The sequence below is a fragment of the Phyllostomus hastatus genome, unplaced genomic scaffold (genome assembly GCF_019186645.2).
Source record: "Phyllostomus hastatus isolate PE091 unplaced genomic scaffold, TTU_PhHast_1.1 phas_contig_150, whole genome shotgun sequence".
Classification (NCBI taxonomy): Eukaryota; Metazoa; Chordata; class Mammalia; order Chiroptera; family Phyllostomidae; genus Phyllostomus; species Phyllostomus hastatus.
In genome coordinates, this window is record NW_025333611.1 from 33,410,884 (window position 1) to 33,429,798 (window position 18,915).

Consider the following 18,915-nt stretch of genomic DNA (forward strand, 5'->3'; position numbering starts at 1 on the left):
CTGGGACCCCTCGCTCCTCTGCATATGATTGTGGGGCCAGTCCGTTCCAGGTCTCTACCCCTGCTACCAGTCTCTGTGCGGCTTCTTTAATTCCCTAGCTGTCGGGCTTCTATTCAGCCTGATTTCAGGCGGTTCTGAATGATGGTTGTGATTTCCATGTGGGTGTGGGAGGGTTCGAGAACCGCATTCACCTATGCTGCCATCTTAACAGAAAGTCCTGCCTAATTGATCTTAATGCATTATTTAAAGTTTTACTTTTTTGTTTTTCTGGTATGCATCTTTTGCTTTCAAAGCTTTTGGGGGCCACATTAAGCATCTGAAGAGTTTCTACCCTACTATTTTTCACAGGCTGTCTCATGCTTATAAGAATCCACAGCTTTTACTGTTCTGCATCTTTTACTGTGTGTTTATATATTTACTGTTCTCCAAAGATTGCAGTTTCAAATTGCTCGATATATTTTCTCAGCTGCAAATGTCAGTGTATTTATGTAATAAAATTGTCAATCTGAATGTATACATCAGGAATTAGCATAGAGATGATAAAGGCAGTTCAGTGTTGATCAATAATTGTATTTGATGAGGGGTTTTTACTTTGCTTCTCTCACCCATCCTGTGACTTGATATTTATTACCACCCACTGAGATTCTGGTCTGGACTAAATGGAAGTTGTTGGAGGAAATTCACGATCTAGCCATTGAATTCAAGCCACATTGCTCTCAGAATGACAATGGAATTAGGTCTTGCAGAGTAAACAGAAACCCAGTAAACGGGAAGTGCACCCTTAATAAAAATGTCTCCTACTGCCTTGAACTCCATGAAACAAACGTCATCAGACTGCAGCCCCCAGAAATAAAAACTTTATGTTTCAACTGTTGGGTCGGAGTCATCCTTCAATCAAATGCGCTAAGCAGTTTCACCAAAAAAGTGTATTTTTGACACCTGGTTTTAGAAGATCTGAGAGCGTCAAACCGCAGTGTTGGGCAGGATGCCACAATGTTTTGAAAAGTCCCCTGTTCTCCACATTCTGTGAAGCTCCAGAGCTAGTCACAAGTTCCTGGGCCCGGGGCCATGGCCCTGGGCCAACCTCCAGCCACCCCGGAGCCCAGGTGCTGAGCAGCCTTGCGCGGCCCCCACATCTGCGCTGAGCCTCCAGGCCTGCGTTGGCCCTGCGGGTGGAACGCTTGTAGGAGACATTCCACGTCAGCGCCAGCCTCAAGCCTCTGCCCTCCTCCCTGAGGACTCACAGGGCAGGTCCAGATACTTTCTCTTCGTATCCCAGCGTCGCTAAGGAAATCTGCACCCTGCGTTATGTCTTGCTGATTGAAATAAAATGGATTTTTCTGCGACGGGTGGCCTGATCCTCATTATAATGCATAGCAATGACCCCTGTGCCAAGGGCAGCTTTCATCGTGAGGGCTATCGGGGTGCTCCCAGGCCTGCCCCTCCCCAGAAGAAAGGAAGCCCCCCCCCCATCCCAGTCAGTAGGAGGATGCCAAGCTCTGGGCTTTTGCAGGGCTGGCAGGAGGCAGCTCCCCTAGCTCGGGAGGACCGGGAGCAGTCAGGACCACGCATCTGCAGGAAACTGTTGGAAAGGCCAGACTGGCACCACACGTGCTTCAACTGCCCCGACACAAAGCACGCGGCATGAAGGGACGTGGCACGGGGAACACGCGGAAGTGCAGGCTCCTTGTTGTTAGGGGTTCGAGGATTACGGCTGGTTATTTTTTCTTTTGCCAAATTTTCCCATAATCCCCATGAAAAGGGAACTCTGGGGGCTGCAATTCAGTTGCACTAGACCCTCCCCGCTTTGTCAGCGGTCTGACTAGTGGCCGTTTCGTCACCTGCTGCCACAACAGCCTGAAAACAGCAAATGGAAAACTCGGGCAACTAAAAAAGTCTTCAGTCTGAACCTGCACGCCTCTCGGAGGCACAGGAGGAAATCACACGCCGCCCTGCCTGTCCCACAGGACCTGAGTCACCCCCCTTGTCCCACTTATCCTCACAGAACCGCCAGCCCCTGCCTGCCGGTCGTCTGGCTGCTGTCCGTCACCAGAGCCGCTGTCTCGATATCGTAGTGCGTGTGCTCAAAGTCCCCCTCACTTTACACAACAGCGCCACATCCATGTGATTTTTTTATTGCAGTGCATTATTATTGTTCTACTCTGTTACTGTTGCTGGTAACCTCTTACTCTGCCTAGTTTATGAGTTAAGCTTTGCTGTAGGCACGTATACAGGAAAAAACATAGTACATACGGGGTTCGGCACCATCTGAGGCTTCAGGCACCCACTGCGGTCTTGGGATGTCTCCCCCATGGATAAGGGAGAGGCCAATGTAACTGAGTTTAATGGAATGTTTCCTGGTGCCTTGAGCTCTTTATAATTTTACAACTAAGTGAGCCTCAGGGCAGCATAGGGTGAGACTCAGCTACACGGCCCAGGTTTGGACCCTTCCCTCTCCTGGCGTGAGGAGAGAATACCCCAACTACCAACAGAGCCAGCTCAGCAGAAAGAACAGTTTCCCTCTGTGGCCAAAGGGAATGAATGCCCGGACTCGTTCGTTCAGCAGGGGCTGCACTGAGACCCACGCGCAGGTCTCCGAGCACCTGTCCAGGCTGACGCCTGTCCAGTGACAGGTCTGAGGAGCCCGGAGCCCCATCAGCTGCCCCAGCCTCGGCCCCCAGCAGCCCTGCCTAACGTCTCACCTCTTCTTCCTGCTCTCCAGGTCAAGGCTTCAGGAGAACAGACCCTCCCCAGCCCCCTCCCCACCCACCCTGGACGCATGCACTTGTCATCTCTGCGTCACTTCCATCTTCTCATTCTGTGAGTGTGCATGTGTGTGTGAGCGTGCATGTGTGTGTGAGCGTGCATGTGCATGTCCTGGAAGCACCGAGGCCCCGTGGTGTTCGGCCGGGCACCCATAGCAGAGCAGAGATCCGTGGGCGGCTCCTGGAGGGAGGGTTCCCTTGTGCCTGGGCCCAGAGACAGAGCCCCTGTCAGAGCCAACAAGCAGAAGCCGACTCCAAATGTTTCTCCTTCCTCCAGTGTTTGGAGTAAAAACACAGCAAGTGGACAGCTTGCTGCCTTGCTGAGATGTCTAAGTGGAAGACGAACCCAGCTGCTCATGTGGGAATGAGTTTCACAGGGTTTCCTCACATTTCACGTCGGTGTGCTTTGCTTTACAGCGAGGGTGCCTTCTTGCTCTCTGTGTTGTCTGATCCCCAGCTGTCTTTGCTCCCGCCCCTTCTCTGCACCCTCTGACCCACCCAGGCCTCTCCTCAAGTTCCACCTCCTGCCCCTGGCCACACGGGGTTCCGCACCTTTCTTCCTTCAGGTTCCAAGCCCACCACTCCCAGAGCTCCGAGTGATGCTCCCGGAGACTCTTCAGACCTGCCTTCCCCTGAACAGTCCTTGCCAGCCCCCCTCCCTGCCCACTTGTCACCTGGTCCTAGGACTCCTAGGGGCAGCCTTCTGTCAGAGTGCTATGCAAACTGCCAGAGCCAGCAGAGATGAGGTGACTCAGGTCCTGGGGAGGCCACACAGGAAGCCATGGGTACTTGAGGGACGGTGCTGGAGCAGGTACTAGGCACTCCCATATACCTGGTGCAGGTGCCCACACTCTTGAGGACCTGCGGCAGGGGATAGATTGCAATGCACTGGAGACCTCCAATGGGTCAGTAAGATAGGTGGGTTCTCTTATTGTTCTTGCTTCATGGATAAGGTTCGGAGAAGTTAAGTGATTTACCTGAGGTCACACAGCTTGCAAGGGGTATATCCAGGGCTCATATCTACAGTTTTCTAGAGGAAGACTGCTCTGTGGTGGGCCTGGAAGGACAGGGGCATGTGGACAAGCAGAGTGCAAGGCACGGGGCGGTGGTGCAGAGGTGGCAGTATCTGGGGTTTGTGCACAGGTGTCGGTAGCTGGGGTGTTCCACCTGCAGGTAAGCACAGGGGACAGGCAGGAGGTTTCCTCCCTGAAAAGTCTGCATGCTGCTTGTCTCTGCCCTGCTCTGCCACAGGCACACTCACTCTCCCACAGTCACACTCATGCACACGCATTCACACACACTCTCCCACAGTCACACTCATGCACACACATTCACACACAGGCGCACACACTCTCACACATTGACTTGGTGGGGAGTCCTGCGACCACAGGCGAGTGAAGTGCTAGGACAGGTGCTGAGCGCTCTCAGTGCGCCGGCTGTGAGAGCCGGGGCTGAGCGTGGTAGGAAACCTGCCTGTGGTTAAGGACAGTCACCCTGGCCTTGTGTGCACCCTGGGGCAGTCAGAGCAAGTGCATCGGAGTTCCTGCACACCTGTCTTACTGTCTTCTCTAGGTGTGCAGCACAGAGGTCACGGCTGCAGGCGCTGTCCAGGGGGCGTGGCCATCAGAGGCCTGGCTATGTGCCGGAAGCATGGATGGGCTGGTGGTGCCCCGGATGGGAACTTTGGAGGACCTCCAGGTTCACACAGCTGGCCCCCGTGTGGTTCTGGAGACTGGCTGTGCATCCAGGGGCTTTTCAGAGTAGAGGCCAGGCCCCCATCTCAAGACACCCCCACCGCCCTCTCTTGCTTCCATCTGTCTCAGGGACAGACTATACATTTGGGCTAAGTTATCTGAGCGAATTATTTTATTCCTTTTTTAGTCATGAGCAAACCCACATCATCATTTTATTAATGTATTTGCAATGACCATATAATGATTTCCAGTTTAGTGTGGTCAACGATACAGAGACGCTTCATTGAATAGCCGCATGATGGGCCTTTAAGTTCTCTGGGGCCAGAAGCTTTTCCTATCAATTAAGCTTCAAAGAAATGAGTTTTAGGCTCATCTGCAACTGTACTTTTACATTTCTTTTATGGCTCCACTGCCTGCTCCTGCTGCCCTTAGACAGACTGGGAAATGTCGCGTGGAGCTGAGATGTTTATTTTCAGTGTGCAGACCAGGTTTATAACTGCAAAGTATTAACGTGCCCCTTTGAAGTCGAACGATTTATATTTCCATTACAGTCATTCCTGAGTGCCCCCTGCCCAGTGCCACCAGAGAGACATTTATCCTGGGCCCTGGGATCAAGGCCCTGGAGGGGTTTCCTCTGGAAAGAGACTGAGCTCCCAGAACCTCCCATGGACCGATACTCACCCCCCACCCCAGAGGTCTTGGGAATCTGACCCATTAGAATGCGAAGAGGATTTCCCTGCTGTCCAGAGTACCCCCACCCCCATCTGTGCCATGTGAGGCTCCATCCTGGGCCAGTGGCTCTGACAACCAGCTAGAGGACAGAGGCCACCAGCCCCTTGCACAGATGAGGAAACTCGGCTCAGGGAGAGAAGACCTGAGTCTCCAGCACACAGGTGGGCTCCGCTCACGCACAGGTTCCAAACGAGCGTGCACAGGAGAGGCAGACCCCCCAGCCTCCAGCCCGTCCCGGGAGTGCATGTGAGGGAACAGAAAAGTGGAAGGGAGGGATTTTACAATCGCCAAGATCTGGAAACAGCCCAAGTGTCCATCGTAGATGAGTAGATAAAAGGCTGTGGTACATTTACACAATGGAATACTACTGGGCCATAAAAAAGGAAGGAAATCTTACCCTTTGCACAGCCTGGATGGACCTGGGGGCATTATGCTAAGTGAAAGAAGTCAGAGCAAGACCAATAACCATATGATCTCACTCATATGTGGAATCTAACAAAATAAACTAACAAACAAAACAGAAATAGAGTCATGGACACAGAGAACAGACTGACCGGCCAGCGAGGAGGGGCTGGGGGCCTGAGTGAGACAGGTGAAGGGATTAAGCAAATAATAAAAAAGCCTTGTAGACACAGAGGACAGCGTGGGGGGTACCAGAGGGAAGGGGGTGGGCGGAGCTAGAAGAGGGTAGAGAGGGGATAAAGGGCGATGGGAGGAGACTTGACTTTGGGCTGTAAACACACAGTACAGTGTACAAATGATGTGTTATAGACTCATACACTTGGAACCTACTTAACTTTATTAACCAATGTCACCCCAATAAGAGAGCTGATGCCAGTCCCCATACTTTTATGCACCGGGCGGTGCGCCCCCAACCCCATCAGTGAGAAACTCAGACACCCGAGCCCAGGGAAGACTCCGCTGAGCCCGGGGCGCCGTTTCACACGTGGTTACCGCTGGTCTTCCCACAAGACAGCCCCGCTTCCAAGCCAGCAATCCCGCTCATTTTAGATTTACTTTTAGTCCCATTCTATTTTCTGTGACCCATTAATTCTCCTAAGTCACTTAAAAGCCATAATTGCGGCCATTTGCTCAGGTGGCTACGACCCAGATAAGTGGACCCAGACCCACTCCTTCAAGGTGCTGTGGGCTCCAAGTCCGTGTTAATGCCCCCAATTAATCCCTCAGAGCCAGCCACCCCCAGTTCTACCGAGTCTCCTTTTAAAAGCTACATAGTGTGTGCACCCATTAGTTGCAGGGGACTCTCAGGGCTGGCTGGCTGTGCCCTTTGGCCACGCCCCCAGGTCCAGAGCTCCTCCCCTTGTACGTCTCTGCGTTCAACCTGAGGTCCAGTGTTAAGCTAGCCTGGCAATATTCACGTGCTCGTGAATTCACAGAGCGGGGGTGAGCCACACGGTTGCCATGCCTGCCAAAGCCAGACGTTCAAGATGGGTATAAATTATCTCCCTCTTCTCCTTCGGTGTCGGTCCTGTTGCTTGGGATCAATTAGTTCATCCCCAGCTACACTGAGCACCCCTTGTGGGCGTGGTAGGCACAGCGACCACAGAGGGTGCACCCTCTCCTGTCCCCAAGGCTCCTGCCGTCTGGCGAGTGTGTGCCATACACTGGAAGGGGAGATAGCCCCACAGGGCGGTTAACATTGAAAGTCAAGTGCAGCCCTGGCCAGGGGAAGCCTCATCCTGATAGCGGGGAGGTTGTAGGTTTGACCCTCAGGGCACAGATGAGGAACAACCAGTGAACTCATGAGTAAGTGGAACAATGAGTCAGTGTCTCTCTCTCCCTTCTTCTCTCTTGCAAGGTTAATAATTTTTTAAAATAAGAAAAAGAAAGTCAAGTGCAGAGTCTGGGCCCTCCCTGATTGCCACCGAAAAGGGAGGGTGTCTGGCCAGGGAAGGCTCTCTGGGAGAGCTGGAGGCACAGACTCTAAGGGAAGGGCGTTTCGCACAGCGGAGACTGCCGCTGCCATGGTGAGGCTGCGCCTGCAGGCCACCACACCATCCCTTGTGGCATGTGGGTCAGGCTCCACTGGACCATGAGGTGAGGTGGCAAAAGGTTCCCGCTGGATTCCTTCAGAGCAGGTGACCCCTAAGGCCCATTTCCAGGCCACGAGAGCCAGGGCCATGGCGGTTGAATCTTAGGCTGAGCCCTCATTTCGGTTCTTGAGATTTTGGGAGCCCAGGAGGTGAGCAGAGCAAACCAAGGCCTGGTCAGTGAAAGGCCTCTCCGGCCTCGGCCCCCACTCTGACTGGGAACCTCCAGGGAGGCCATGTGTGGTGCCAGAGCCTGTGCAAACCCCCAGTTCCCTATCAATAAAATGAGTCTGTAGCCCATGCCAAAGCCTTCACCCCTGCTCCTGGGGGCTGTGCCTATAACTTGTGCTGAGTGGGCTGGGTAGGTATCTCTGAGAGGCCAATGAAGGAGGCACAAGGCTGGCACAGGAGTAGTGTCACTGGGCTGCACACTCAAATCCTCAGCTGTGTGCATGTGTCTAAGTGTGTGAAGACTTCTCACCCAGCGTCCTCTGTACCCACCCTCAAAAGCAATGAAAGAGTGTCTCAACCCCCGCTCTTGACACTCTTCCCAGCACGCACCAAACGGAGCGCCTCTAGTGGGAAAGACCGCAAAGCCAGTGGAAGTGTGATCCCCTTACTTAACTGATGGCTCCTGTTTTTATTAGGGGCCATTAGCATCAAGTGGCAGTTTTTGGCCTTCCCCATGGAAATTTCTTTATGAAGTTTCAAACTGAAGCCCAAAAGAAGACAGGCGAACATTCCATAGCCCAAGGCAAAGCATGTTAATCACGTGACACAGGCAGGCTGGCCTTGAGGGTCTCTCGGTCTGAAGAGCCTCATCACTCAAGCTGTGTCCCCACCCGTCTGGCCCCAGGTGTGCTCCTCGGGGCCACATACATTCTCCTTAGGATGGTCCTGGAGGGCCTCTGTCACTCCCATCTCCTATGGGTCCTGAACCCTGGCCCACGGGCTGCATGTTGTTGGCCCAGGATGGCTATGAATGTGGCCCAACACAAAATCTTAAATTTACTTAAAGCCTATTTTATCCTCATCAGTTTTTGTTAGTGTTTGTGCATTAAATGTGTGGCCCAAGATAACTGTTCTTCCAGTGTGGCCCAGAGACACCAAAAGGTCGGACAGCCCTGCAAGCATTCTTGGGACCCGAGAACTGACATACAAGGGGTGCAAAGGCAGGGCCGAGGGTTCCCCGTGTGTGAATCTAGTGATAAGGTGGGGCTGTGCGGGAGGAAGTGAGCTCCTGCTTCCTCACTCCACCTGCCAGGATTTTCCCCTGACTCAAGGGTCCTGCCTCAGGACCACCGCGGCCTGCTGGCCCCTCAGATGCCGTCACCCACCCGGGGCTGACTGTCACAGAGACAGGAGTGTCTGGGCTCCGTCCGTGGGCTGTCCACATGGTGCCGAGTCCAGTGCGGACCACCCCAGAGTGGGGCACAGACGAGGGAAGCAGTGCCTCCCATTCTCTTCCTGCAGCTCTGGCACCAGCAGGGCCCTGAGACTGCCCCAAACTCTGTGGTTTTCCTTCAGAGCTGGTGGGAATTTGCATGGGTTTTGACCTGGGGTCTACTGTCAATCATACCAATCAGAGAGGTAAGGTAAATCTTCAAACCCCAGGAAATGTCTCTGAGTCATCTCAGGTCTAAAAACCTCTGTTCAAGTAGTCCTCTTGAAGAAGATGCAGGCCAGCAGCTCCACGGCTGTCAGTGCATGTACTGTGGCTGTCTGGGACCTTGTGCAGCCCAAGGAGGCTGAGTCCAAGATCCCAGAGGGCAGCAGCCACAAGTTCAATTGACTTGCCTACAGTACCCATCCCAAGCTCAGCAATTGTGCTCATATTACTATGGATAGTTAGCTAATTATTAATGAGGAAGGAAACAGGGAATTAGACATGAGCTTAATAACCTAGAGAGTATAAGCCTGTTTGCTTAGCCAGAAAGCTACAGCTTGACACACTCCAGGGGATTACAGCCATTCTCTACCAAGGGGAATAACACTCGTCCCTTCCCCCTCCAGCACCAATTGTGAAGGGGAGCCTGGAGAGGTGCCTGACCATAGAGGCCTGTCAGTCTAACTAGGGGGTGGACCTATCCAAAGCTTGGAAAGTTGATTGGTTATTTTGAAAAAGCTCCTGGTTCTTCCCAAGCCCAAGGTAATAAAAACCCAACTTAACAAAGAAGCGCTCTCCCTTCTCTCTCTCTCTCTCTCTCTCTCTCTCTCTCTCTCTCATTCTCTCCCCCACCCCATGACCCACACTCACCCCGTGCATTTGCACATTCTCACCTGGGAGCATGCACCATGCAGGTCTGGCAGCTACTGGGGCTGCACCAGATGGCGTGGGCTCCAAAGGATGAAGCTTTAATATGAAGCAGAAAGCCTGGACACTGACCTTTGTTTTGACCTTGCTGAGGACACAGTTGGACTTTTTCCATGGTGAGACAGTAGAGATGGGACATCTCAGAACCCAAAAAAGACACTCCTTGGATTTTCCTTCAAGCACCAAATAAATCTTACCGCACCTCCTGTATGGGTCCTGGAACGCTTTCCTTGCAACCCCACAAGGAGCCTGACTTCCACTGACAACACTTGTGCCCATATCACCAAGGGTCTCAGGTTCTGGAGGTCAGAGGCCAAGGCCAAGGCTCAAGCAGAGTCCCCAGCTGCAGCTCCAGCTCCCAGGGGTGCCCAGGCACCCACAAAGTTTCCAGAATAGAATCGTCTGTCTGCTAATGTGAAGACGGAAGGACAGATATGACCCCTGGGGGTCAGCCCCTGCGTGGGGCTGGTGTCCTCCTGTGCTGTTTGTACAGATAAACCTGAGGCAGGATCTGTCAAAAAACAAAAAACAAACAAACAAACAAATACTAGTAGCTCTTGGGCTTGGCCCAGAAGCTGAAGATTACCTCGTCTGAGCAAACACCCTGACCAACACCGAGGAGAGAAAAACACTCCGGGCCATGCCAGGCAGGTGAGGGGTGGACTCCGAATCTGCCCTGGCCCTGGTCTCCTTGCCTGCTGGCCATTTAGGGGTGTTCCGGGAAGAGCCCTGTTCTGGAGAAAGGGGGAGGGAGGTGGGCCCTGCCCCAGGGTACCTGCCTGGGGACCCCTTCCTCCTCTGTGGGGTGTGCACAGCTTTAGCATTCATTCAGTTTCCAAAGGTCACGCCTTCTCCCTGGGGCCGTGGGATAGAGGGCCAGTCAGCCGTAAACCATGTCTGTGGGCCCCTTGTCCAGGAATGCAGCCGACGCCGCTTTCTCTAAGAGGAGGGAAGAGAGGACAGTAAATGTCAGCAAGCGTGTAGCAACTGCCCTGGAACCAGGCACTCATGAGCAAATGTGCCATTCCTCACACAAAGGTCTGGGTGGTTGCGTTCATTTAAATTACCTGATGCTGGGGCGAAATGGAGACGGGGGATTGCCTGCGAATTTGGGAGTAAGTGGAGGTAGACACTTTCATGCAGACGTGATGGGCTCTGGTGCAGCAGCTGTGGAAGGAGGCACGCGGTCAAGGTCAGCACGGCCTGCATGTTGGGCCCGGGCAGAGCCGTGGGTCTGGTGGAGCCTTAGATGGGCAGATTCTCTGTGTGGGCCCAAAGTGAGCTCTGTGCCTTTAAGAACCCAGAGCATTCAAAAGCAGATGGGATGATAAATAGGGCCCTCCAGGGAAAAGGGCAGAGGGCACTGACCAAGGACAGTTGCCCAGCCAGATGCTAGGCCCCCTGGGCACCTGAGCAGATGAGGACACACCGATGAATGCAGTGAGCCCATTGCCATTCTGGGGTTGGGACAAGTGGGTGAGGAGGGGACTCGGGTGGAGTGTCGAGTGCCGGAAGGGGCAGGAGGTGGCTGAGCATCTCCAGAACTACGGGCAGGAAGCAGCTCACCAGTGCCCCTGTGGCCCATGACAGTGTCCACCAAGAGTCCCCATGGCTGGGCTCTTCACTGGACAGTGAAGACTGTCATGCAGGAGATGCAAAGGCCCTGGGCACAGTGTTTGGAGGAGACAGGTGAGAGACGAAGGCAAGCTCCTCAATGCTTAAGGGACCAAGGGGCCAGATCGTTGGCTTTGAGTGTACAGAAGCCGTTCCTTAGAGCTGGGCCTTGGCAGGAAAGTCAGATTTGAAGAAAGAGCTTTTCGGGAAGGGAACGCCTGGGAGCAAAGTCTGCAGGCCGGCTTTCTGGCAGCTAATGGGACTGGCTAGTGGCTACAGCGTAGGCCACAGCATGAACAACGTCCCATGGTCCTGAGTGTGGGCAGCAGTGACCCATCTGCTCACAAGTCTCGGGTCCCAGAAACAGCCAGCCAGGGGTCACCACGCGGCACCTCTGTTTGTGTGTGTTTGGGGATTGTTCAGAGCCCGCAGGATGTGTGCTTAACCCCTCCTGGAGTTTTCAGAATTTTGTGGCTTGGTCAACACCATCAGTGAAACTGTATCATGTGAGGGGAAACATATTTTAAAGATGGACTCATTGGTTTCGGCATTTATTGGTAATTGCATTTTCCCAGAACATGGCAGCAGAAGTGTTGTTAATGTTTCTGGATTTACATCAGTCAGGCATCTGTTCCTCCTAAGCTGAACCCCAGCGAACGTGCGGCAGCTCATAAATTAGGTCTGGGAGGAAAACACTCTTCGCTCTTTGCACAACTTAGTGGTTCCAAAATAGCCTCAGAATGGCACATCGCCACCGAGGCCCGCGTGTCACACCACATTCGGCTGTGATGTCGGCACCACACGATTGGGCCACGTTTTCGTTTCGGTGGTAAAGACCACAGCTTTGTTGAGGGGCAAGGGACACTGATTCTCGGGCCACTGCGCACAGTGTGGGGACCAGAGAGGTCAATGTCCGTGTGAGATCCGAGGGAGCCTGCCCGTGAGCAGGCCTGGTGGGCCCTGGGCTCATCCTGTCCTTCCCTCAGGCTCCCTGGGGGCTCTCCCACGGGAGGGTCTTGGGATCTGAGCCGAGGCGCTGGGCCCCTGCCAGGTCAGGAAGGGCTGGAACTGGGCGTGGCTTGGGAATCAAGCTGCCCACACCCCAGCACTTCCTATCTTCTCATCACAGGCCCCCAGCCTGCCCCCATCCCCAAAAGGGGTCGCTTCTGCTAGTGGCCAAGGGGTTGCTTTGTGACGAGCAGTGGCCTGTGTCCTGCAGCCCCTGTCCAGTAAGCTGGTGGTCTTTGGGGACTCCCGAAGTGCACAGCTGCCCCAGTGAGGGAACTGCCAGCCCCTGGGGGCTATCAGGGGTGGGGCCTGCACAGGGGCCTTGGGTTCTCCCCACCCAACCCACTCCCCCGCTTCTGTTTGTGGATAAAGCTCTCCTGAGAGCACAGAAGGGCCCCAGGGGCAGCCGTGCTCGTTTCAGATCAGAGTGCTGGCAGGAGATGGGCCTTTCCTGAAGCTGGGCTGTGGTCCAGTCCATCCTCAAGCCTCCCTGCCTGGGCTGCGCTTCCAGTCCCTGCCTGTCATCTCTGCAGGGCTGTGCCCCCCAGCAGTGGCAGAACAAGAGGTCAGGAACGTCCCATCCATCATCCTCCATGCCAGAGACAGTGCCAAGGTTCTGCGTGTGCCCGGCAGCAGAGGCTGAAGGAGCCACTTCTCGACAACCTAGCGCCCAGCAGCGCAGCAGCCTGTCTGTGGCTCACCACCCTGCCACCACCCCCTAGCTGGGCCATGCAGACCTCCCTCTGTAGGGCTACTGTTGCAGGTTGGGGGTGCCCCCACTGGGTGAGGGAGGGTCCGTGCCCCCTGGCCAGCCCATGGCGGCATGGGCATCAGTGAGCATGGCTGCGCGTACCACACTCCGGAGCTGCCCCACTGCACCCACATCTCCCACGTAGTCGCCCCCAGGAGCTGACATGATGGGTAACGTGGGCCCTGGGCCCCCTCAAGAGTTCCAGACCCTGGTCACTGCAGCTCAGGCAGCTGGGATTATACCCTTCGCAGTGCAGGGCTGCAGCCACTCTCTGAGCCCACCTGCTGCCTCTCTCCACTGAGGATTCCATAGTCTGTCCATAGACACTTAATGAGCACCTTCTGCATGCAGGTGCTCGGCCAGCTGCTGGGGACACCACTGCAGCAAAACAAAGCCCCGGCCTCGGCTGGGACACAGGGAGGGGGTGCTCTGGGCCCGACAGAGCAGCCTGACGACCAGCAGTGATGAATGGGAAGGCTGACTGAGTGCAGCGACACAGAAACCAGGGGCAGTGACGGAGGGGGCTCTTTGGGCAGGGGGTTGGCATGTTGGAGGGGGCGGGGCAAAGGACGATACAGGAACAAGAAAGAAGGAGAGGCAGGCAGAGACCACCCCTTTGCAGGCACCCTCAGCACCCTCCCTTCCCAGTGCGAGGTGTCTCCAGCCTCCCCGCACCTGCCTCCAGCTGCTTCCTGTGTCCAGGACCTGGGCCGCCAGGAGCCTTTACCTCATAGCCTGTCTCACTCTCAGGATCTGAGCTTCCCTCCAGCTGGGTGGCATCTCCCACCTCGACCACATTGCACAAACCCCTCTGCCTTGGCTCCCCGGAGCCCCCCAGCCCTCCCCCAACCCGGGACTGGAAGCTTCGCCTGCTACAGAGTGAAGACGGTCCCTTTGAGGGGACGTCTGGCAGGGGCACGCGTGGCTGACGGAACATTCACAATATCTTCCTTGCTTCCCTTTGTTTTTCGATAGAAAGTGTTACTTTGATGGACATTTAATTCCAGAGGCTGCTACCTGCTTCCTATCTCTCTTTACTCAAAAAATTAAATGCGGATGTGCCTGTGCTGCTGCTATAATAATCTCCCTCCGCCTGGAGGGAGTGTGGCTGGGACTGGGAGAACGTTAGAATCTTCAAAGAGGGACAATTATTGAGGGAACTAGATTAATGAGGTGTCATAACAACTTAGCCAGATCTGTGGCTGACCTTTCTCATGGAGAACGGGCTTGATGAATGTAGTTCATTACCAAGTTCTGACATGAAAATAGGATCCCACTCTGGGCTCCGCAGCAGGCTGATCAATATTTTATCTGCCAAAGCAGGCCTGGTCTGGCGGCAGGAAGAGCCCCGCACACACGTGCTGGCAGGGCGGTGCCCGGGGCTGGCCCGGCCGGCGCCTGGGCCAGCAGGAAGGTGGCTGGGCCCTAGCGAGGGCCTATGGGGTGCACATACAGGTCAGGTGGCTGGGACAGGAGCCTCCCTCCATGAGAGGCCCCATGGAGGAACGTCCATGAGTGGTGGGACAGAGGGAGGAAATCGTCTGTTTTCTGCAAACACTGACATAGCGGACACCTGTGCCAGGTATAGGTCACTCGTGAAGGGGACAAAGATGAGTAAGTCACACTCTAGTTCCTTGGGGCTCTCTTCAGCAAGAGAAGCCCTCAGGCCTGGCTGACCGCTTGGACTTGGCAAAGTCCTCCGCCATTTCCTTTAATGCAGTGATTTTCAACTGGCGTGCCACAAGAATTTTTAAAACATGCAACACCTGACTATTCATTCAGTCAGGGACCTCACCTCTGTTCCTTGAGACTGTCAAATCAAACAATGATGACAGCCAATATGACCATAGCTGTCCAGTGTGAATGAACTGAAATCACACCTCAGGATTTTAGTAGTTGGTCTGTTTGTGCCGTGAGAGGACAAAGGCTGGAAACCACCGCTTCAATGCCATGACCTGTTCAGTGGGAAGGGGCAATTTCTGCCCCATTCTAGGGTGAGAACTGGAAGCAGGACTGGCACCTGCGACCCTGGCTGCCTGGCCCACTGTCCCTGCACCTCCTTCTCCCCCACACCCCTCCTCCTGCGGTCTCATCCTGAACACCCCTCCCTCGCTCGCTCCCCTCCACGGGCCCCTGGGTGCTTGGGACCGGAAGCTCCATTGTCCCCCCAGCAGGCCGCCCAGCACCATCTGGCCCAGAGTTTGTGTGAATGTCCAAAGGGAGGAGCAGGGGGTGTGGGCTCCAGCAGGGGGCAAGGCCAAGGGCTCAGGAAGCCCGACTCCGGAGCCTGGGGTCACCCACCCTTTCCCCTTATAGATTCATGTCTAGACCTGTGTGTACCTCCCTGGCCAGGAGGCCTGTGCCAGGCAGTTTCCAGGGTGCAGACGCTGGCAGCCTGTGAACTCAGAGTGAACCGTAGGAATATAACAGGAGGGACAGGGCCTGGGGGTAGAGTGTGCTGTAGCCCACCTGGCAGGACCCACCGAGGTGGTTCCCTTCGGCTGCCGGTGTGGGAAAGGCTGCCTAGCTGTAGACGCCTGGCCCGGGGCAGCAGGGCAGCTCCAAGGGGCACTGTGCTCCACCAAGGGCCGTGAGGGAGGTTAGCAGGCTGTGGGGGACCACCAAGAATGGGGTGTCTCTGCCCACCTGCCCTCTCCTGCTCCATCCTTCAGGTGGCCCTGCTGTGGAGTGTTCTCAGGAGTCTGATTGTCCCCTAGCGTTTCTGAGCCAGGCCTGCTGTCGACCCGACAGCCATCTGCTGTGCACACCAGCTCCCAGGAGAGCCTGCAGGCCCTCCCCACAGCCCCCTCAGCAGCTGCGCCCGTGCTCTGCCTCGGCTCCGGCACGGCCTCCCGACTTCTCGTTCGTTTGCCAGAACTGGATGTCACCCCATGGGGGGCGAGGGGGCAAGGTCTCGACAAAACTGTTCTTCCCCTTTGCCAAACTGACCTTCCTCCAGGCCTGGGGGGGAGGAGAACCATCAGGCTGCCCGTCTTCCCCTGGGTGGAGTGGTTTTGTAGCAGGACACAGCCTCTCTTCTCCACACTGTGCAGCTTCACACACATGAGAATTGGTTTGCCGGCCGGCGGCCCCACGCGGCCCCTGGCACGGACACTCTCCCAGGCCAGAGCGGTGCCGGCATGGTGGCAGTGTAGAGGGAGCCATCCTGTCAGAGCATGGAGCTCCCAGAGAACAAATAGATTTGATTATATTGAACACAGCAATTGATTTTTCTTCTAAATAAACACACAGGATGAAATGGTAACAGGCATCTGTTTCTGACAAGAATCAATTGACCCCAAATTGGAAGAAAATCTAGAAACACAAACAAGCGCAGGAGAGAGTGGCTGGGCCCTCCAGGTCTGTCTAGGGAGAGACAGACGGACGGACTGCCCACCAGCCCCTCCCCCCCTCACACACAGCTTCCCTGCCTGTTTGCCGCTCTTCCGTAAATGTGGTCCCCACGACGGTGGGGAGAGAACAGCTATCGTGTTAGAGAGCTCACTCTGTGCCAAGCCTGTGGGGAGCCCTCGATGTGTGTGTCCTAGTTAACCCTCCGTGTGGGGGCCGTGTGTGCCCCACTTCCCAGGTGAGGCCTCGGAGGCACCTGGGACACTGTGCGCGTCCAGGCGGCGGCAGAGCCGGGACTCAGACCCAGGCAACTGGAGCTGGTGCTGTCCAGCCCTGCTCTACGGTGACTCCCCCAACCCGAGCCCTTACCTGGTGCCCTAAACTTGCCTTGGAATTAAGGGCAAGAGCTCTGGGCCCCAGCCAGTCTGCCCGCTGCAGCACGTTGGCCTCCTGCTGGAGTGGACGGTGAGGACCCCACCAGGACTCAGCGGGAAGCCCTCTGCCCCAGGGAGGAGAGGAAGGGGGGCCAGAGGGCCTCACCTGTTCTGCCAGCAGCCCTGCAGCCTCAGTCTGCAGGCTATGACTCGCAGGGAGTTTCTCCTGGTAGCCCGCCCCCAGGAAGGTCACCTGTGTCACGTCGCAGAGCATCCCAGGCCCCATTTGCCAAAATGCCGTGTGGCCCCGACGCTGTGCAGTGCTCGTGGCTGTGATGCAGGCCTGCGAGTGACGGCTGCGAGCTCCGGGTTAGTTGTGTAAGGCCTCCTCCTATTTCCTGGTGGCAGACTCTCCTACACGTTCTCTCTGACTCATCCCGGCTCTGGGAGCGCCGCTAATTAACCTGAGCAGGGCTTAGTGGTCTTGTTAACTAACATTCCCGAATCCATGAGGCCAAGTGTTCAAAAGCAGCCTTTAAAGGTGGGATTAAGGCAAAGACGAGCATTACAAAACGGAATTGGGGCCGGCTTTCCTGGCGTCGCCGTGGGGCTCCCACCGAGGATTCCCCTGAGCAGACTCGCCCGTTCCGTCCGGCAATGGCTCTATGCCTGGCACATAGTAGGTGCTCAATGGATCTCCATGGGGCAGACAAGCAGGCACCAGCCTGTGTTTGCATCTAGTGTAGCATGTGTTTGGTGCTCGGTGAGTATTTTCGGATGCATTGGTGGGCAGATGGACAAACAGACCCCATCTACTCAGGTGGCCCCCGCACTGTACCCAGTAAATGCCCAGAAACTCTTTACCAACAGAATGGATAGCCGACCTCACACCACTCCAGGCGAGGGGGATCTCCCTGCAGTAACTGCTTCTTCTCTCCCCCAGGCGACCCGTGCACCATGGCCGACTATGCCCGCCTGAAGAACGTCCTCCTGGCCCTCCAGACCCGCCTGCGGCCGCTCCAAGAAGAAAGCAGCAGAGGGGACCCTGCCTCCCAGAAGCGCCTCCTGGTGGAGTCTCTGTTTAAGGACTGGGATGCAGATGGTGACGGCCGCCTCAGCAGCTCTGAACTGGCTCAGGTGAGCACGGTGTCCCACGAAAATAAGACTAAGGAGGCATCCGTTTTCCCCTTGGCATATGAATGAAGAAAACCGGGAGACCGACGGGGCTCTCTCTGTGCCCGGAGCCTCCCTCCTGCAGGAGAGACCCGGCTCCCGGGAGCCGGGGAGCTCCTGGCCGAGGCCCCGACACTCTCACACAAGACGGTGGCAGTGCCCCCTTCCCACCAGCCCATGTTCACAAACAAGCATGGAAGCACACATGGCCAGCTGGCAAAACGCACGCTTCAGAGGGGCTGGTCTCTGATGTCATTAGGAAATGTCCTTTCTTCCTCGGGCTTTTTACTGTCCTCGGCAGAAGGTTGAAAGAAAGCAGGGGCAGTTTCACCAAACACCACTGCAGCTGCAACCTGGGCCCCCCAAGCCCTGCCCCCGAGCGTCTCCCCGCTCCTTAGTACCCAGATACCCACAGCCAAAGCCCAGCCTGCGTGCTTGCAGGAAGCCCTGTATCCGCCCCTGAGCACTGCTCTTCCTTTGCAAACACACGTGGATTGGGCCTGTGCTTTCCCTCCCTCCCCAAAGCCAGTGCACATGTCCGTCTGTCCAGCTGCAAGGAAGTGCAAGGACAGTTAGTGTCTGTGGCAGAGAGAAGTGAGGAAAGAGCAACCGGGGCACAGCCATTGCCAGATGTGGGAGGACCTCTGGGGGCCAGCAGCAAGAAAGGGGGGCTGGGCCTGCAGAAAGGCCTGCCTTCCTGCTCCTGCTCCTGCTCCGCTGGCTCCCCTCCGGCAGGTGCCAACATACACAAGGGAGGCAGGGCTGGCCTCCCCATGCAGGGTGGTGGGCAAGGGAAGCTCTTCTGTAGGGACCACCGAGTACCCACCCAGAGGGCAGACAATAAGAATGAGTCCTGCCCTGGAGGCCACTATAAAGAAACCCTGAACATGAGGCAGTGACCTCATCAAATCGGGGCCAGGTCACCAGGAAGGACGGGGCCGGGGCAAGCCCCACCCCGGGCTGAGCGCCAGGCCCTTTCCCTGTGAGGTGCGAATGCAGAGGCGTTCCTGACCGTGCGCCGTAGCAGCCGAGGATGCAGGCCTCACGGGAAGGCCAGACTGCCACTTCGGAGCACCGCCTGCAGCAGT

General features: G+C 55.8%; 1 protein-coding gene across 1 annotated transcript in view; it reads left to right on the plus strand.

Annotated features, from left to right (window-relative positions):
- The window catches only part of FSTL4 (follistatin like 4), a 350,947-nt gene that overhangs the window by 227,585 nt on the left and 104,447 nt on the right, over positions 1–18,915 (plus strand). Inside the window, exon 5 of the mRNA XM_045826865.1 lies at positions 17,598–17,791. Coding sequence (XP_045682821.1) covers positions 17,598–17,791 — 194 coding nt within the window. The remainder of the gene's footprint in view (positions 1–17,597; positions 17,792–18,915) is intronic.